The following is a 16125-nucleotide window of genomic DNA, read 5'->3' as shown; positions in this document are numbered from 1 at the left end:
CTCCCAGCATCATGACAAGGTACCATCAAGTGGACTATAAATACAGTCAGGCAGGAGCCCAGATTGGCGTGTCCCTGGAATACCATTAACAACCAGAAGTTTGTGCAAACATGTGCTGATAAAAGGCATTGCCTCACATAGCGTATAAGTCTCCTGATCTCATCTGGGGGTTGGTTATGCAAAAGAACAACCAGGAAAAGGCAGAGCAGCCACCTGGGAGAGAAGAGTGAGCTTCACCCCTGGGGTTTCTGCCCTGGGAGGGCGTTCAGTCTAATCCTGACTATTTGTTCTCTTGCCGTGAGCAGCTATATTTTACACTCATTTGTGCCAAGTCGATAGGCCACCATGGTGAAGCGTCCCGGTGGTACCAGTTTATCGTGTATTGATATCTTCATATTCTCAAGGGGCCAGCTCGGTGCCACCGTGGCACGGCTGTCCTCCAGAATGCCTCCACTTCCTCACTGGCCAGTCCCTCCTAATCCCCTGGGGTCTGGCTTACTTCCACAGAACTCTCTGGAAACTTCTCTCAAGCAGCTCATAAACATTCTTCCTCCTATAAAAATCCCAGGGGGTTTGCTTCATCTTTTTCACCCTGGGCCTCTCTGCAGTCCAGGTACATTGACAGTTTGGGGTTTTTTTCCCTTGAACTCTTCCTCCCGTGGATATGACCATTTTCTGGCTTTCCTCCTGTCTCTCTGCTCTTTTTCCTCCTTCCAGACTACGTTTCTTAAGGCTCAAGATATAAACCTTACCTATTCTTTCTCTCTCTTTTCTCCCTCAAAGAGCTCATTCACAGATGTAACCAAATTTGAGGGCAAAAAGAAAGGTTAGCTAAACTTTAGTCAGCTTCATTTCGCAAATGACATCATCTTTGACCTCTGCCTGGCTGGTTACCATTCACCCATTCATGTATCTATCCATTCTTTTAGCAAATATTATCGGGGGCTCCTGAGTACAAGGGTTTGGTACCACGAGGGAATTTCGCAGAGTTCGCCAGTTGGTAAAGGTGGCGGGACGGGCCCAGAGAGAACCAATGTCCAAGGCAACTGTGAAAATCGCAGGAAGGCAGGAATAAACTCAGAAAGAGAACCTGCAGGAAGGCAGGAATAAACTCAGAAAGAGAACCGTGGTGTTTGAGAAAGAGAGGCGTCTGGCGCAAGGAAGAGGGTGGGTTGGATAGAGCAGGGAGGGCTTCCTGGAAGAAGTGGTATCTGGGCTGAGCCTTTTCTCAGACGTGATGGGGGAAGGAAATTCTAGAGGGAAAGGAGGACCTAAACAAAAGAACTGATAAAAGAAAAGCACCACGGAAGCCCCAGCTGACGCATCAGTGAGCTGGTGCTCGCCTTCCACCCTGAGGAGCAGTGGGCAGATGCTCGCTCCCCACTGCTAGATGCAGAGATGAGGCTGGGCGGGCAGGCGGGATGGGACGATGGAGTTGGGGCGTCAAAGTCAGGCTGGGCTTTCTCTAGCAGCAAAGTGAGTTGAGACTGAAGTTATGCTTCGGGGGAGAGTTAGGGCAAGAGAGAGGCATTTGAAAAGAGACAGTTACCAAGAGTGTATTTGGGTCTTAATCTAGAGCAAGAAAAGGAAGGGGGACCAGGGCTGATACTAGAGACCTTGCCAGAGCGGACGGGAAAACGTGACTGGTGCAGTTACACAGACAAGACGACTCTGAAGAAGGAATTCAACAGCAGTTTATCAAATGTTTAAAGGACAGTTTTACCGAACTGAACTCGGGTCGGCTTGCCAGCCGTGCCACAAAGCCAATTTACTGAGAGGGGTTGTGATGAAGGAACGTATGGTGTTTATTTGCAGGGCGCCAAGCATGGGGTATGGGTGGCTCAAGCTCAAAAAACCTGAACGCCCTGAGGGAAAGGTTTTTCAGAGCAGCCTTTAGGGGGAGGGCTGCAGGGTGCACGACGTTCTTCTGATTGGTTGGTGATGAGGTAACAGGGTGATGTTTCAGGAATCGTCATCCTCCGTCGGGTGCGGGGTCTGCCTGCTAGGGTTCACCATCCCCCTGGGTGGGCAAGTCTCAGTTCCTGCAGAACAACTCGGAGATCTGAGTCCGATGATGTACTATTACGTATATCCCTTGAGGAGGAGCAAGGACGCTGATCCCTGAATGAAAGTCATTTCTCTTCTCGTTTAACTGCACTTCCCTTGTTTCTGCATTTCTTCACGTCCCTAATTCCCAGCTCCTGCTTAGTTTCAGCCGTTCTCACTGCCAGGACCATAGAGCGGGTGATCCATTAGGAAGGAGGGCCAGCCTTGCAAGAGGGGCCGATGTGCTAAGATGTGGTGACCCTCCCCTGACTGTGCACCTACCCAGGTGAGGCCAGGCGCTCTACTCTGTGGCGGGAGCTAGTTTCCCAAGGCGATCGCAAACAATACTTGCCCTCTGTATATGCGCAGGTGGCTCTTCCCCTCCAAAGGGAGGGCTGTTTCCCTTCCCTTTGAACCTGGACTGACCCCTGACTGGTTTTGACCAGAAGCGGCATTCTAGGATTTCCCAGCCCAGGGTTAGGAGGCTTGGCAACTTCCATTTCCTTCCTTGTAGACGACTTGCTCTGGGAGGCTTCCTCTTGGAAGCCAGCTGCCATGCTGGGAGAAGCCCAAGCCAAACTCAGGTCACATGGGGAGAAGCGAGTTGTTCCAATGAATCGCTCTGGGCCACCTGCCACCTGGGTGAGCCGTTTCGGATGTTCCAGCCCAAACAAGCCCCCCAGAGACCTCAGTCAGCACCCTGCGGAACAGAAGACCCTCTTAGCTGGGACTGTAAGCAGATCAGGCAGGGGGTCTCCAGGGAAAGAGAACCAGGCATGGTTTTCTTGACATAAGAGCAGCCGTTATGGGCCTAAGCCATTCTGTGATCTAAGCTTGGCTGCAATGCTTGTCCTTGAACAGGTCTCAGGAATTAAGGGTCTTAACTGAGGGAAGTGAGAGAAAGCAGGAGCAAAGGAAAACAGTAGCAAGAAACAACCGTTCAGGAGTTCCCGTCGTGGCGCAGTGGTTAACAAATCCGACTAGGAACCCTGAGGTTGCAGGTTCAGTCCCTGACCTTGCTCAGTGGGTTAAGGATCCGGCGTTGCTGTGAGCTGTGGTGTAGTTCGGCAGCTACAGCTCTGATTCAACCCCTAGCCTGGGGACCTCCATATGCCGTGGGAGTGGCCCAAGAAATGGCAAAAAGACCGAAAAAAAAAAAAAAAAGAAAGAAAGAAACAACCGTTCAGCAATAAGACAGAATCCCAGAAGAAACAAGCTCATGGACACGGAAAACAGACTTGTGGTTGCCAAGGGGGAGAGGAAGGGAGTGGGATGGACTAGGAGTTTGGAATTAGCAGATGCAAACTGTTGCATTTGCAGTGGATAAGCAATGAGGTCTGAGCACTGGGAATTATGTCCAATCACTTGTGATGGAACATGATGGAGGATAATGTGTGAAAAAGAAATGTATATGTATAACTGGGCCACTTTGCAGAAATGACAGAACATTGTAAATCAATGATAATAACACTAAAAAGACAGAGTCCCATAGTTCCTGCTCAAGGGATTTACATAACAATCAGGTACAGACTTTGAGTTGTTCTAGAGGAACTAAGGCCCCATGCAGGTGGTGAATGGCTGAGGCCTCAGACTGGTCTCAACCTAAGGAATGATGCTGACCTTTTCTGACCCTTGTGACTTCAACCAACTCAAGCTTGGTCTCTCTTGGAGTTCCCTAGTGGCCTAGGGGTTAAGGATTCAGCTTTGTTAATGGTGTGGCTCAGGTTCGATCCCTGGCCTGGGAACTTTTTCAAGCCACAGATGCAGCCAAAAAAAAAAAAAAGAGTTAAAAAACAAAATAAAGATTGGGACCATGAAAAGAGATTTGTTTCCTTTCTACTTGCAAAGCTGCCTCCATCCTATAAAGTCAAGACAAAAGAAAAATGCTGACAAGAGAACTCCAGATACAGCCAAAGAGCCCTGAAAAGGCTCGAGTTCTCATTCTAGTTGGCATGGGATCAGCCTGCCCAGCTCTCTCTCCCTAATTGACCAAACCTTCCTTTATTTACCCCATTTTTGAGGTAGGGTTCCATCATTTACAACCAATAAACCCTGATTAAAATGCTGGCTCAGGAGTTCCTGTCGTGGCGCAGTGGTTAACGAATCCGACTAGGAACCATGAGGTTGCGGGTTCGGTCCCTGCCCTTGCTCAGTGGGTTAACCATCCGGCGTTGCCATGAGCTGTGGTGTAGGTTGCAGACGAGGCTCGGATCCCGCGTTGCTGTGGCTCTGGCGTAGGCCAGTGGCTACAGCTCCGATTCAACCCCTAGCCTGGGAACCTCCATGTGCTGCGGGAGCGGCCCAAGAAATAGCAACAACAACAACAACAAAAAGACAAAAAGACAAAAAAAAAAAAAAGTTGGCTCAGCATTTCTAAGAGGACTAAATTGACAATATAAGTGACTACACCTGGCCGATGGCCAACACTAAAAATATACCTTTACACTCACCATATTGGCAAATATTAAAAATCTGACAATATCAAGAATTGGTGAGGGTGCAGACCAATGTGGGAGGGCAGATTCTTTTTTATTTTTACTTTTTCACTGCCACACCTGGGACATAGGGATGTTCCCAGGCTAGGGGCAGAATCAGAGCTGCAACTGCCGGCCTACACCACAGTCACCCACAGCCACAGCAGCGCTGGATTTGAGCCGCACTGGCAGCCACCACCACAGCATGTGAAGATGCCGCAGCCTTAACCCAGTGAGCGAGGCCAGGGATCAAACCCACATCCTCGCTATGTTGGGTTCTCAACCTGCTGCGCCACGCTGAGAACTCGGGAGTGCAGCCAGAGCACCCACTTTGGCAAATAATTTGCTGTCATCTAGAAAGTTGGAAGTGTGCCTCCCCATTAACTGTACTTCTGTGGACACACCCCAGAGGAAGTTTTGCACACACACAAGAATATTCAGAGAAGCTTTGTTTGTAATGTTAAAAAGTGGAAAATATTTTAAACATCTAAAGAGATGTAAAAACTGCAGTATAACTGTGTCCTGGGAGGCTACGCAGTAGTGAACCCGTTTGCATTACTGCAATTACTGGTCGCATTATACACAATGACATAAATGTCACCAACCTTAAGCAATAAAAAGTGCAAGTCACAGAAGAATATAAGCAGTATATTCTGATTTTCTTTCCTTTTTTTTTTTTTGGCTGTATTTTTATATTGGGGGGTGGTAGTAGAAAAGAAAGCAGGCCCTACACTGGGCCCTCTTTAGTGGCAGCTTCTCGTTCCACAGGGTTAAGGAAGACTTTGAGGACATAAAAATTGTTCGGAAAAATCCCATGTATAACTGATTCACCTTGTTGTTCACCTGAAACTAATACAACATTGTAGCTCAGTAACATTTTTTTTTTTTTTTTTTTTTTTTTTTTTGTCTTTTTGCTATTTCTTGGGCCGCTCCTGCGGCATATGGAGGTTCCCAGGCTAGGGGTCGAATCAGAGCTGTAGCCACCGGCCTACACCAGAGCCACAGCAACGCGGGATCCGAGCCACGTCTGCAGCCTGCACCACAGCTCACGGCAACGCCGGATCGTTAACCCACTGAGCAAGGGCAGGGACCGAACCCGCAACCTCATGGTTCCTAGTCGGATTCGTTAACCACTGCGCCACGACGGGAACTCCTCAGTAACATTTTAAAAAATATTATAAATATTATTTATTATGATGATGCTGATTTAAAAAAAAAAAGGAAAAGAAAAAGGTGTGGTTGCTTTGTGTATCGTGATGGGTGGAAGGGATGGAGGGTGGAGGTGAAGGCCCCTCACACTCTCCCTCTTACCTCAGATTACATCCTGGAGGCGGAGAAGGCACTACTCTCATTCCAGCTTCTTGGAACCCCTGACGGCCACGTCGTGATGGGAAACAACAAGGAGAAAGGGCGAGCGCCCCAGCACACTGGTGAAGATGGCAAGCAGCTCCTCCAAGGTCACGCTGATCAGCTGAGCTGGGCTCGGACACGGCCTGCACACTAGCTGGAGGTAGGAGACCGCTACGGTTTATTCTATTTCTATAAAGCTCAAAGTCAGGTCAAACTAAACACGATACAAATCCATGAAGCAAAAGCAAAAACCAGACAAACTCAGAATTCAGGACAGTGGTTTTCTCTGCGAGCGAGAGAAGGAGTAATCAGAGGGGGCAGAGATTGAGCCTCAGCGTTGGCGAGGATGTCATGTCTCCCTTTTGGAGGGTGGGGATCACACCCACTGTAGGCAGAAGTTCCTGGGCCAGGGATTGAACCTGTGTCATGGCTATAAGCAAGTCTGAGAAGATAAGGGGAAGGTCAGCTTTTATGAGGTGTTTCGTGAACCCACGATTCTTTAAATCAGAACCACTCACCTGGTGTCTGGACTTACTGAGGCTCTTTGTGTCTCAGCACAGAAGAAATTCAGGGAGGGACAAAGTGATAGGCAAGCAATAGATTTATTAAGATAGGATGCTTGTGAGAGATGCAAGTGGGCAGGTGAGGAGGATGAGGGGGGCTAGATTTTTATAATCCAAGGAGAGTGAGGAGTGGGAAAAGACCCCTTCTTCCTCATTCTTCGAGTAGAGGTCAGGCTTACATCACTAGCTCCTTCTATGCCTTCGGTGAGAGGGGACTTGACCCTATGAGGTCAAACCAGGATAGTAAGGGTGCTTATTCCAATCAGCACAAGGGCGGCAACAGATGCTAAAATACATTGAGTCACCTCAGCTTCCCGTACAGTGAAGGTCTCCTACTTTGGCATCTTTCCCTTAAATTCCTGTCCTTGCTCCCAAGGATCATTATCCCGCTGAACTTGAATGCAGGCCTCATCTTATCTTTCACTTAATGCCCTGAGGCCTATCTCGTGCTTTTATTGATGGTTTTATAGTTAAGCAAGTCTGCTTCATTCCAAGATGTTCTGATGCCTTTCTCGGATTTACCGCAGTCTCCCAAAGTTCCCTCAATTTCCCTCTCTATCTCTGGTGCCCTACTGGGACTTCTACAACTACTTGTGTAACTCTTCTACTTTATCCGTATCAGTTTGGCCCACACGGCTTTCTTTCGTAGGGGAAAAACATTACATATCTCTTGGCTCCCCCCTTACTTCCTCAGAACAGTTTCTCAGAGCTATCTGATGGGCTGTCTCCTGGGCTAGAGTCCTCAGTAAGAATGAATAAACTCAACCACCGCTCTTACTTTGAGCGTTCTTTGTTTTTTATTTTATTTTTTGTCTTTTTTAGGGTCACACCTGCAGCATATGGAAATTCCCAGGCTAGGGGTCACATTCGAGGTGTAGCTGCCGGCCTACACCACAGCCACAGCACTTGCCACTGAGCAAGGCCAGGGATCCAACCCGCATCCTCACGGATACTAGTCCGGTTCCTCACTGCTGAGCTATGACGGGAACTCCTATTTTTTGGGTTTTTTTAAGTCAAATGTCATACAGAGGTTACAAAACACTTGCCAAAAGAATTAGTTTTGGGTCAAAGAGGAAAGAGGAATGTTTAAATTTAAATAAAGACATAGAAAATACTGAAAATAAGAGTCCTATTCAACTACCAACTCAGGCTGAAATGCTTTTTTTTAAATATTACTCAATGAATGTATTACATTTATAGTTGTACAATGACCATCACAACCCAATTTTATAGCATTTCCATCCCAAACCCCCAGCGCATCCCCCCATCCCCCAACCTCTCTCCTTTGGAAACCTGAAATGCTTTCTTTATGACATAAAACAATAAACTTTCCTTGTTAAGTTAGGAGGAAAAGACAAAAATCCCTAAGGAAAACATATAAAGGAAGTAGAGAGAACCAGATAATTGCGGGTCTGTTTTCCAGCCCCTTCCCAATAAATCAAACCCAGAGGTCAGGGACATATTCTTCTTGTCCAGTTGGGAATAATATTACGCCTGGCTCACAGTATATGCTCTATACTTACAAGTACTTACAGTTTGTGCAAAGTTAGGCCTTCTCTCCTTAGAGTTCAAAAGTAGCCTGTTTACAGCCATGTTAGCATTCATTAAAGTGTTGCAATCACATAAATCTTCCACACCACATCAGTCCTACCAGTCCTTTAAATGTTTACTACTCAGAATGTGCCAGGTGATTGACGTTAATTCATCTAATCCTTATACTCCCCCCCCGCCCCGAAACTGAGGTTTAGAACGGCTAAGTGATCAGGATCACTTGGCAAATTCATCACAAAGTCAGGATCTGGCTACACACTGGTCTTTCAAACACAAGCTCTTTCTACCAAAACCAAGTTACCTTAAATTCAGGGACAAGGCTACTTTGCCGCCTCAGCTAGCCTAGATCCTGACACAGAGCATCTCAAACAGATTAGGCATTACTTGCGCCCTGTAGTTTATAAAGTTTGGTTTTGCGTACTACAGAGACAGGCACTAATTACAGGCCGGTGTTCTGGGTGGGGAAAGAAATCAGAAGGATTTAGGATTTGAACGACTCTCAGTCTTTCCTTGACGCCCATCTCTATGGTTGGCATATAGCCATTCTATACTCTGGAGGACTCAGCGAGCATGGCCAATCATTAGGCCACTTTATGGACACGTGGCCGGAAGTGACACTTGCTATTGGTTAATAGCAGTAAAGCCCGCCCAACCACGTCCTGTCAGCTACTTTAAGTAGAAGCCCGGCCAGAGCCCCTTTCCTTTCAGCGACTGTGAAGCTAGGAGGTAAGGTCTTAGGTGTTGTGGACCAAGGAGCGGCTGTCCCGGGTCTCCGGGCCTAGGAGTCGGGTGGAAGGAGGGTGGCCAGCGGTGATGACATTCCAATAAAGCACGTGTTAGACTGCTGACGCGGGTGATGCGAACAGGAATCTGAGCCCGGCCGCCTGCGAAGGCGGGGGAAAAAATGGCCCAGCGGGTATACCCATTTCTTAACCTACTTTTCTCCTTGTTGCAGATCCTGGCCGGGAGGACGTCGGATCTCGTTGTTATCCCAATCTTTCGACCCTCCCCCAAAGCCCCTCAATAAAGTGCATTGATCTCAGCATTGGTGTCTTTCTTTTTTTCCGACGCGCTGCCTTTGAGCCCCCGTTGCGCCTGCGCGTGGCGCCGGGGGTCAGGCTGCAGCGCCAGAGCACGCGCTTGCGCATAACTGGGGCCGTCTGTTCCCGCGGCGGCGGCCCTTTTAACCGCGAGCAACATTGCGGCGCCGGGCTACCTGTGGGAGGTGGGGTTTAGCGGCTCACGCCTTAGCCAAGACAAGGCTAAAATTCCTTGGGGAGATGTTAGGGATCCTGCAGTATCTGGTAATTCCTGTGCCTTCCCCGTTAAGTCCGAGTGCCTTCTCCATGGGCGTAAGACGTGCAGGTTCCTCTAGGGGTGCGGTGGATGGCGTCTGCAGGGAGGGGAAATGAGAATCTGGTTGTGGCCGTAGAAGTTTCAGGGTCGTGGTGTATTTGACATGAACTGGTCTCCCGGTATTGAGCTGTCTGAGCTTAATTTATCTGGCTCACTACTATTTAGGACCAACTGCTTCTTTGGATAGGCCGCAGGTAGCCCGAACAGCCCACAGTAACGGTTGTGTGAAGGTGAGTTGCGGGGCACAACGTAGGCCACTAAATGAATGCACAATCCTGGGCTTAGGTGAAATGTGCATCAGGGCGAGTACAACATCTCACTGCTTTGGTGCTTAAACACTGGATTGGCTCCCAAGCAGGCTGAAGAGGCAATGGGTGTAAACTCTAGTTCAGGAGCAAGATTCAAACATGGCGGCGCGGGGGGTGGGGTGCAGGGGTCGAGTCCCTGGTGGTCGAGCAGTTTAGAATTTTGAACTGCTGTAGCCTGGGTTCAGTCCCTGGTCTGGGAACAGATCCCACATCCCACTGTGACCAGTGCGCCTCTTAGCGCCACAAAATGAGGTCTACTTGGGATCCTTAACAGGATGTGTGTCCCGTGGTCACCCAACTGCTCTTACCAGCTGAGGACCCAGGTGCCCTGTACCCAAAGTTTTTTTTTGCTCCTATTGTCTAAATGGGATTAAGCAGAAATAACTTGGATGCTTATCTAGTATTTGACATGAAATATTTATTTTGTGAAACAATGCAAGCGATTATAAATCTCCACATAACTATTTGATTAAGTGCAACAGGGTACAGTCGTGTGTAATCTCTCACAGTAGTGCATCTAGTCCTTTGCCTTTATTGCACAAAAAAATTATAGAAGATCAGTGAACAAGACATGCGGACTGACAGTAGCCTACACAGTGAGAAATTAGAACAGTACACCAACTGGAATGATCCAATAATTTAAGTCAAATGTTTTAATGGTGCAATTAAAGTAATCAAATAAGGGTTCAAATATATATCTTTTCAATATATTAATTTCTTTAAAGTCATGTTCAGGCAAGGTGCTGTTTAAAAAACCACTAATGAGCTCTGTCCACAGATGTAAGTTGTCAAAAGTTACCCAAGTTTAATGCTGAATGCAGCTTTAAACAAAAAATTGTTTTAAATGTACTTCTCAAAGCAAATTATACAATTTGCGAGAGCCTTGAAACTTGTAAACTAAACGTTCTGACACAAATGCACAAAATAAAAGTTGGCAACGTTAAATAAATGAATGTCACATTAATGTTGAGATCTCTAGTTTTTGATGTTGAGCAAATTTTGGTCTTGACTCAAGATGAGAGCAGCTCTCTGTCTTGGCCACCAGAAAACATCCCCAACCAATTAGGTTAACAAAGCATTTAAGATGCCTACATAAAGCTTCCCAGAGCTCTGGCTTTCTGGCCCCACCCCAATCCAGTCGTAAAGTTTGATATTCTCACATGCTCCTGTCTCAGGAAAATACTTGGAATTAGTTAGCAACCATGTGATTGTACCTTGTTGGTAAAAGGCATGGGATGGCTTGATCCATGGCTTTGCCTAATGTTCACATAAACCTGCCGTTCCCACCACAGCTGTGCTGAGTATGTGCCATGGCTGCTTGCTTCCCAAACACACAGTAAGTTGCCATACTTCTCTATCACCAAAGAAACTGCACACAATGCTGCTCCCCCACCTCCACGCATGTGACCGCACTGCCGTTCTCAGAGTGTGAGGGCTGTATCACACAAACCAAGTGAGACGCTCCACTGCACTGGCTGCCTGAGGAAAAGCTTTGGAGGCATCTGGAAGGCAAGGGGAGGCCTTCCAGTTGTGCGGCTTCGCTCTTAAAAGTGCCTTTTGCTGCCACAAAACCTGGAAGGCTCAGAACAGCCATGGTGTGCGTCACCTGTAGTCTCTGGATCCACCACAATGATTCTTCCAGCTTCCTTTGCTGAGTCAAAGCCTTGGCAGCAGACAACATGGACCCTCACAGTGGGGTGGGCACCGGTGGGTGGAGGGCAGAAGCTCTGGCACAAGGAAAGGCCAGTGCTACAGTCTGGATGGCAGCCAAGAACCCCACACCTCGAGCCTAGATCTCATAATACTGGGAACACCAGGTCTGCACCTGTCACAGCTGATCGGCGGCCTCCACAGGTGGGTCTTTGAGGAGGCTAGAAGTGGAGCGAGGATCCATGGCTGAGTGCATGATAGGGATATAAACATCATCCATGTTTGGCATGACAAAAACTTTCTGTGGGAAGAAGGAACAGCCATGTGGGAGAATGCTCTGTTTTCTCAGAATTCACCTACTCTGTCCTGATAATTTTAGGCTTTAGAGAAACTAGTTTGATTTTTTTCCTCTTTTTGAGGGCTGCACCTGTGAAATATGAAAGTTCCCGGGCTTGGGGTCAAATCAGAGCTGCAGCTGCTGGCCTACACCACAGCCACAGCAACACCAAATCCAAGCTGCATCTGTGACCTACACCACAGTGCCAGGTCCTTGACCCACTGAATGAGGCCAGAGATTGAACCCACATCCTCGTGGATACTAGTTGGGTTCTTAACCCACTGAGCCACAATGGGAACTCCCATAGATAAGCTTTTAAAATACATATGAAACAAGTTTTCCTAAACATTCTAAACTAATTCCTCTGTGATATTTCGAAAGCATTGAGGAATCAACCAGTGCTGAACACAAGAACCCAGTAAGCTCTGAAGCAGAAGCAGCCTCTGCTTTCATGACATATAATTATAAATTGATAAATAACATTGAGAATTGGCATAAGCTGCTCATAGTATTTCCAAATTACTGTATCCAGAACACATATTCCAAGTGAATTTATCCATTTAAATCCTAGCAACAGAAATGTAAGCTTTTTTCCCCCCCAAACCAGAACCAGATAAAGCTACTGGATGAAAGAAATCCTACTATAGTGATAACTAGTGATTGACAGTAATGGTACTTTGCCCATCTGTTTATAAACTAATTCTGTATAAGTCAATTTTGGCAGTATATTCAACTTCAATGCTTTCATACACAAGCAAAAAAGTGGCTATGGAAGACTGCAAGCTGTCACTCTTCAACTCCCCAACCTGCCTCAAAAATACCAAGCACCAAAGTCTGCCCCCAACAGAGAAGACCCACTCAAATCCTAACAGGGGATCTAGGGAGATAAGAAAAAGAACTGAAGGTGTGAAGCTGTCTTATCCCTAATTAGGTTCAAAATACTTTTCCTTTTGGAGATGAGATTAAACTTTCCAGAAACTGGGTTTTAGTGTTATTTAATCTATAGCTTTTAAATAAAAAAAGTATAATTTTAAAGACAATAACTCAAAATATACTACTGCAAAAATAATATGGGTCTTCTTCAAAAGGTGGAATTAACTACAAAGTAAATAAACTGTTAATCCATAAGAGCTTAAAAGACAACTGTGCCTTAGAGATCCAATAAAAATTTGATAGCAATAGCCCGTTCCAGGGCCTTCGCTACACTGCTGTTACCTTTGCTGGTAGAATACAGAGACAGGCTTGGAGAAGGAGCCCTGGCTTCATCAACTCCAAGACGACCCTACAGATTCGCAGGGGAGGGACGGGCCTGGAGCATCTTTGGAACCGGGGTAGATGGCGGCTGCACACGGAACCGTTTCCAGGCATGTTTGTGGAAACAAACCAAGCAAGGCGGGTACTACACAGGGGCAGAAGCCACTTCCCTGATGATGGGCTAGGTGTCACCAGCCAGCCAATTCCAGGCCCCACCCTGGGGAAAAGTCCAAAGTCAGTCTCAGCAGATGGACGGCTTACGCCTTGCCAGGCCTTTGCACTTTGAGCCCTACCCTTTGGGTTTCCTCTGAAGACTATTTACCAGGGTTCTGTGGGTGAGTTTCGGGGTTTTTGAAACTATCCCTGAAATTTTATGCCTGTTTGATTTGATCACATGTGTACTTTCCTGGGATGAGGGGCCACAGCACTCATCAGATCTTCCCAGGAGGATCCTGACCCACATGAATGAAGCTCAGGACCCCGTTCTACCCAGAGCTTTGAGGGTCAGAGTGAAACACTACAGGGCACTGCCAGTGTACCTGAAACTCCTGCTCCAGTTTCTTCTCTATCCAGTCTGTCACATGGACTAAAGTCACTTCTCTCTCTCCAAGTTTTGGCCGAGCTTTCAGCTCTATATATGGTGGCTTCCGGAAACCATACCTTTTTGAAGAAGACAAGTAATAATCACACTTAGAAGCAAAGAAAGGAAGTAGACAGGACTAAGGGCAAATATTCTTCATTTATACAAGGCTCTATCACTACTTCAATGTTCTCTTCTGCAAATCCCTTCTAGAAAACAATTCAGTGCTGCAAGTATGTATTGTGACTTCCCCGTGTCCCTGAAGCCAGGGCTGTGGTGATTGAAAACAGTGCTGATCGGAGTTCCCGTCGTGGCGCAGTGGTTAAAGAATCCGACTAGGAACCATGAGGTTGCGGGTTCGGTCCCTGACCTTGCTCAGTGGGTTAACGATCCGGCGTTGCCGTGAGCTGTGGTGTAGGTTGCAGACGCGGCTCGGATCCTGCGTTGCTGTGGCTCTGGCGTAGGCCGGTGCCTACAGCTGCGATTCAACCCCTAGCCTGGGAACCTCCATATGCCGCGGGAGCGGCCCAAGAAATAACAACAACAACAAAAGACAAAAGACAAAAAAAAAAAAAAGAAAACAGTGCTGATAAAACTAAGAAAGCCAGGAAATGCCACTGGAAAAGTCTACGACCTGGGCATTGTTTTCTGGTTTTTGTTTTTCCTAAAATGGCAAGGATCTTTTTTTGTTTCTTTTTTTTTTTGTCTTTTTGCTATTTCTAGGGCCACTCCCGCGAGGCATATGGAGGTTCCCAGGCTAGGGGTCCAATCGGAGCTGTAGCTGCAGGCCTACGACAGAGCCACAGCAACGCAGGATCCGAGCCGCGTCTGCAACCTACACCACAGCTCACGGCAACGCAGGATCGTTAACCCACTGAGCAAGGGCAGGGACCGAACCCGCAACCTCATGGTTCCTAGTCGGATTCGTTAACCACTGCGCCACGACGGGAACTCCTTGTTTCTATTTTTATGAAAGTAGTATACTGTCTGTACAAAACCCAAAACATACAAGTGTATAAAGCAGAAAAATATGTAAATAGAGAACAGTCTATAACCTGCCTTTTCATTCCACACTCCATACTGTGATTATTACGGCCTTTCTTTTTTTTTTTTTCCCAGCTGCGCCCATGGCACATGGAAGTTCCCGAGCCAGGAAGGGAATCCGAGATGCAGCTGAAATCTATGCCACAGCTACGGCAATGCTGGATCCTTAACCCACTGCGCCGCAGCAGGAACTCCCCATTATAGCCTTTCAATGGAGCAGACTGGCACTCAGAACTGTTGGTGTAGGTCACATATGTGGCTCGGATCCCAAGTTGCTGTGGCTGTGGTGCAGGCCAGCAGCTACAGCTCCAATTCAACGCCCAGCCTGGGAACTTCCATATGCTGCAGGTGTGGCTCTAAAAAGCCAAAAAAAAAAAAAAAAGGGGTTTTTTTTTTTTTTTTTTTTTTTTTTTATTAGGCTTGGACAACAGCATAGTAAGGGAGTTCCAATTGTGGCTCAGCAGAAATAAATCTGACTAGTAGTGTCCATGAGGACACAGGTTTGATCCCTGGCCTTGCACAGACTTGGCTTGGATCTGGCGTTGCTGTGGCTGTGGTATAGGCCAGCAGTTGTGGCTCAGATTGGACCATGAGCCTGGGAACTTCCACGTGCCACACGTACAGCCCTGAAAAATAAAAAAGCAAATAAATAAATAAATAATATGTTTTTTTACTTGGGAACACCAATATCATTATTAAATGATCAATTGAAAAATTCTGGAGTTCCCATTGTGGCTCAGTGGTTAATGAACCTAACTAGCATCCATGAGGATGTAGGTTTGATCCCTGGCCTCGCTCAGTGGGTTAAGGATCCGGTGTGCCATGAGCTGTGGTGTAGGTCCCAGATGTGGCTCGGATCCAGCGTGGCTGTGGCTGTGGCATAGGCCAGCAGCTGTGGCTCCGATTTGACTCCTAGCCTGGGAGCCTCCATTTGCTGTGAGTGCGGCCCTAAAAAGACCAAAAAAAAAAAAAAAATCTTTTTGTGATCATTTCTACAAGCCCTTCTGAACACTAAGGATGTACACCAGCGTGGTGCTTTCACTCTGTAACAGAACACAGCTATCTTTTTTTCTGGTACAAAAAGGTTTATGGTACCATGAGGTCTTTTTTGCAATCCTCTATACCCCTCTGCATGTTTTATGGGACCTGAATGTCAATTTAAAACTGAGACTTATAGATAGTGATTTCCTTCTGCCTGGCCCATGAATAATTTAGCTTAGTGATTCTCAATCCCAACTTAGTCCCCAGCCGCTGAATCCTGGCAGCTGGGCAGGGCATAGCTTTAACGAGTCCCCAGGTGACTGTGCTATTCAAATGACAACTCTGGTTCATTCAAATGACAACTCTTTGGGTAGACCTTCTACCGAAACTAGCAAGCACACGTACGGCCGCCTCAACATCCAGGTCTGACCTAGGGGAGTCTTCCCTAACCACCCAGGACTCTTCGGGATATGGGATCCCCATCTGAAAAGGAGGCATGATGATGGCCCTACCTCTGCGGGATGCTGTGAGGACTGGCCAAGAGAGGAACTCAGACTGCAGGCCAGACAGAGGGTAAGAGCTCTACAAGTGACAGCTGTTCTTACTGCCGGTAGGGTTGGCTTTAGGAAGG

The 16125-nt window shown here is 47.2% G+C and overlaps 1 protein-coding gene and 2 long non-coding RNA genes across 3 annotated transcripts in view; 1 reads left to right on the top strand and 2 right to left on the bottom strand.

The window, feature by feature from the left end:
- Positions 1673-8533, bottom strand: LOC110255990. The gene is made up of 3 exons (XR_002337064.1): positions 7967-8533; positions 5832-6024; positions 1673-2746 (listed from the first exon to the last, which is right to left on the bottom strand). It is a non-coding gene; the product is annotated as an uncharacterized LOC110255990 (long non-coding RNA).
- Positions 8601-9026, top strand: LOC102164379. Its single transcript, XR_001299825.2, has 2 exons — positions 8601-8710; positions 8940-9026. It is a non-coding gene; the product is annotated as an uncharacterized LOC102164379 (long non-coding RNA).
- TEX2 (testis expressed 2) overlaps positions 10042-16125 on the bottom strand; it is a 102326-nt gene continuing 96242 nt past the window's right edge. Inside the window, 2 exon segments of the mRNA XM_021066767.1 lie at positions 10042-11599; positions 13429-13549. Coding sequence (XP_020922426.1) covers positions 11477-11599; positions 13429-13549 — 244 coding nt within the window. The 3' untranslated portion in view covers positions 10042-11476.

Source organism: Sus scrofa, chromosome 12 (assembly GCF_000003025.6).
Source record: "Sus scrofa isolate TJ Tabasco breed Duroc chromosome 12, Sscrofa11.1, whole genome shotgun sequence".
Taxonomy (NCBI): domain Eukaryota; kingdom Metazoa; phylum Chordata; class Mammalia; order Artiodactyla; family Suidae; genus Sus; species Sus scrofa.
This window is presented reverse-complemented; position numbering and strand designations above follow the sequence as displayed.